The sequence below is a fragment of the Sinocyclocheilus rhinocerous genome, unplaced genomic scaffold (assembly GCF_001515625.1).
Source record: "Sinocyclocheilus rhinocerous isolate Xijiao unplaced genomic scaffold, SAMN03320098_v1.1 scaffold1169, whole genome shotgun sequence".
NCBI classification, from domain to species: domain Eukaryota; kingdom Metazoa; phylum Chordata; class Actinopteri; order Cypriniformes; family Cyprinidae; genus Sinocyclocheilus; species Sinocyclocheilus rhinocerous.
In genome coordinates, this window is record NW_015650322.1 from 671428 (window position 1) to 674133 (window position 2706).

A 2706-nucleotide genomic window follows, 5' to 3' on the forward strand; every position below is an offset into this window, starting at 1 on the left:
TGTTAAATTTCAAATGTTAAATATTCAAGTAAAAAAAAAAATTCAAATTTAAAATCAAAATCAAATTCAAAACGATTTTAAATCCCACATAATATTCAGTTTTGTTAAATAACACTTGTCAATAATTCAAATTTAACACAATTCAAATTCAAATTGTTTTGTCATAATATTAGCTCCATACTATACTGGACGATTTTGTTTTGAGTTTTTTGGCATATACAGCAATGGTTATGTAGAAGTCACTGGGCCGATTTGTTCTGAGATCAAATGAAATCGCAGAACGCGAGAATGATGCTTATAATCTCTTTGACAATTTTTTTAAAAACCTGAATGTCTATGAAATGTGAAAATTAAATGTCAGATTTTTAAAACATTCATGTAAAAAACATGTTCAATAAGACGTCCAGTATACTTAACTGAACATGCAATATTTTATAGTTCTTCCTTCCAGAAAGGGATTTTTATTATTTTTTTTTGCATTTTGTTGTATTTACTCTTTCATATCTAAATTTCTATCAATAACATCTCTATGATTAAACTGCTGCATCGTTGCGTAAACAGCAGTTTATCATTGCAGTCAAAATGTTCAAAGATGCTGTGCATGCACTGGTGACATTTTAGTCGTCGTCCGATAACATGATGCAGACAAAGTTTAACATTCCCCGTCATGCGCAGTAGCCGAATGCAGTCGCCGGAACGGGAACGATGGCCGTCGATAATTGTCTCTTTGGCCAGTGCATCCTTTATTTTTGAGCATTTCTTTTCGGTTTCATCGCCGTCGTGCCGCTCTCTGAAAACAGCGATGACTTCCAGGGGAAATGCCTGCTGTTTACTGAGGGAATGTGGCAGAATGAGAACATGACGATGGGGAAACAACGCTTTATAGTTGAAGAATGGGGACCAGAGTCATCCTGCCGCTTCATCACTTTCGTGGGCATTGTGTCTCTCATTCTGTCCGATGTACAGGCGTGGCGGACCTTTTTTTCCCTCTGCAAAGGCCACGACGAGTAGGCATCCCCTCATTCACTTACACCACATTGCATAAAAACATCCCAACGTTTCAGTCAGTAAATGATGTTATCATACATGTTTTGGCAGCTCTCTTTTCCATGCCTTCTTGAATCTGCTCTTGTGCCTGTTGGTGGTATTTGTGGTGTTTGTTGCCGGTACCATCTCCAGTGTTGGCTTCAGTGCATGGTGTGATTCTGTCACTGAAAATGGGGTCATGCCCAGCAGGTAAACTGTTTTAAACCATTTTAAATCAGTTAGAGTCAAGCAATATCACAAAAGAGTGCTGCACTGTATCTCATACCTAGGGCTGAATAAGAGTCATGCTGATATTTAGTAGCCTACTACAAAGAGCAAGCGTGATATTGCTTTTTATACTTTTTTTTTTATTATTACTTATAGTTATAGTTATACAAACGTTAATAAAAGTAATTAGTTACAAAATTCTAATTGGCTCTCATATTTTTTGTCCGCCATTGTAAATTTCCAAAATATAGTCACGTTCAAATTACTTGGGTTTTAAGGCAACTGTAGTTTTTTTGTAATTTTGAGACTGTGGAGCACCCTAGCAAAGTGTCCATCAGTTGTACTCTTTTGACCTTCAGTATTGTGGTCATGATTGCACTCGCTACGAAGTGCCCTTGGATTTATCCCATTTGAAATGCAGCGATATACTCCCCCAGAACAGAGGTTTGGGGGGATTGTGTGGGAAAAAACTAGCAATTCACCTTATTAGAAGTCTGCGTACCATCACAATGATTTTGAAACTGATATTTCAAGGTAAAAAGTTTACGGTTGCTTTACATTTGGTTAATTTCATTTGGCAGTTGTGAGGATCTGCAAGACACAGATTTAGAGCTTGGTGTTGACAGCAACTCCTTTTATGACCAGTTTACCATTGCACAGGTAAACATTCATCCATAAAACCTACATTCACAAGCAGAGATTTTCCAGTATGTATTTTATGGGTCTCTTGGTATTAATATATGTAACATTTTTTCCCCTCACAGTTTGGCTTGTGGTCGGCCTGGTTATGCTGGTTGGGTCTAACAGTATTAGCCTTCCTGAAGGTTTACCATAACCATCGGCAACAGGAGCTGCTAGACAGTCTTGTTCAAGAGAAGGAGCTCCTGCTAGGTCATCCTTTACAGAGGAGTTCTTGCAACAGGAATGCCATGATTTAAACAAACATCTCTCATGTTCTGTAGTCCATTTACACTTCATGAACCAGTTTAATAACTGAATAAACATATTTTTATAAAACATGTATTAAACATTATATCTGAGTCTTAGTTATTAGATTATTACAAGCTATGTTTGTTTAAATAAATTATTATGGAAAACTTCATATTCAAGGCTGATTCCAGAGTTAAATATTTCGAGTTCAATTGTTGTTCTTTAGATAGCTTCCTTACAGAACTCTCGTCAAACTGTACATGGAATTATATTCATGTTCACTCTTATATGAAGACACTGTCTGTGAGATATTACGCTGTACCTCATTCTTTTGAGAAGGCAGCTGCATTTAGGAGACTCAGTAAAGTGTAAAGGATGCTCTCTTTGAGCAGATGTCACAGCTCCACAGTTCACTCAGACGTGAAATGTGAATTCAGCTTCACATAGAAACTAATACTGGTTTTATTGTACATGGGAACAAAATATAATCAGAAATAAAACCGAATAATGGCTCTTATGTGG

At 36.8% G+C, this 2706-nt stretch overlaps 1 protein-coding gene across 1 annotated transcript; it reads left to right on the forward strand.

The window, feature by feature from the left end:
• Nucleotides 1-596: 596 nt before the first annotated feature.
• On the forward strand, nt 597-2235 carry tmem179aa (transmembrane protein 179a, genome duplicate A). Its single transcript, XM_016516633.1, has 4 exons — nt 597-1007; nt 1099-1236; nt 1836-1914; nt 2019-2235. The coding sequence occupies exons 1-4, from the start codon at nt 841-843 to the stop codon at nt 2190-2192; spliced, it is 558 nt and encodes a 185-aa protein (XP_016372119.1). The 5' UTR covers nt 597-840; the 3' UTR covers nt 2193-2235.
• The last annotated feature ends 471 nt before the right edge of the window (nt 2236-2706 follow it).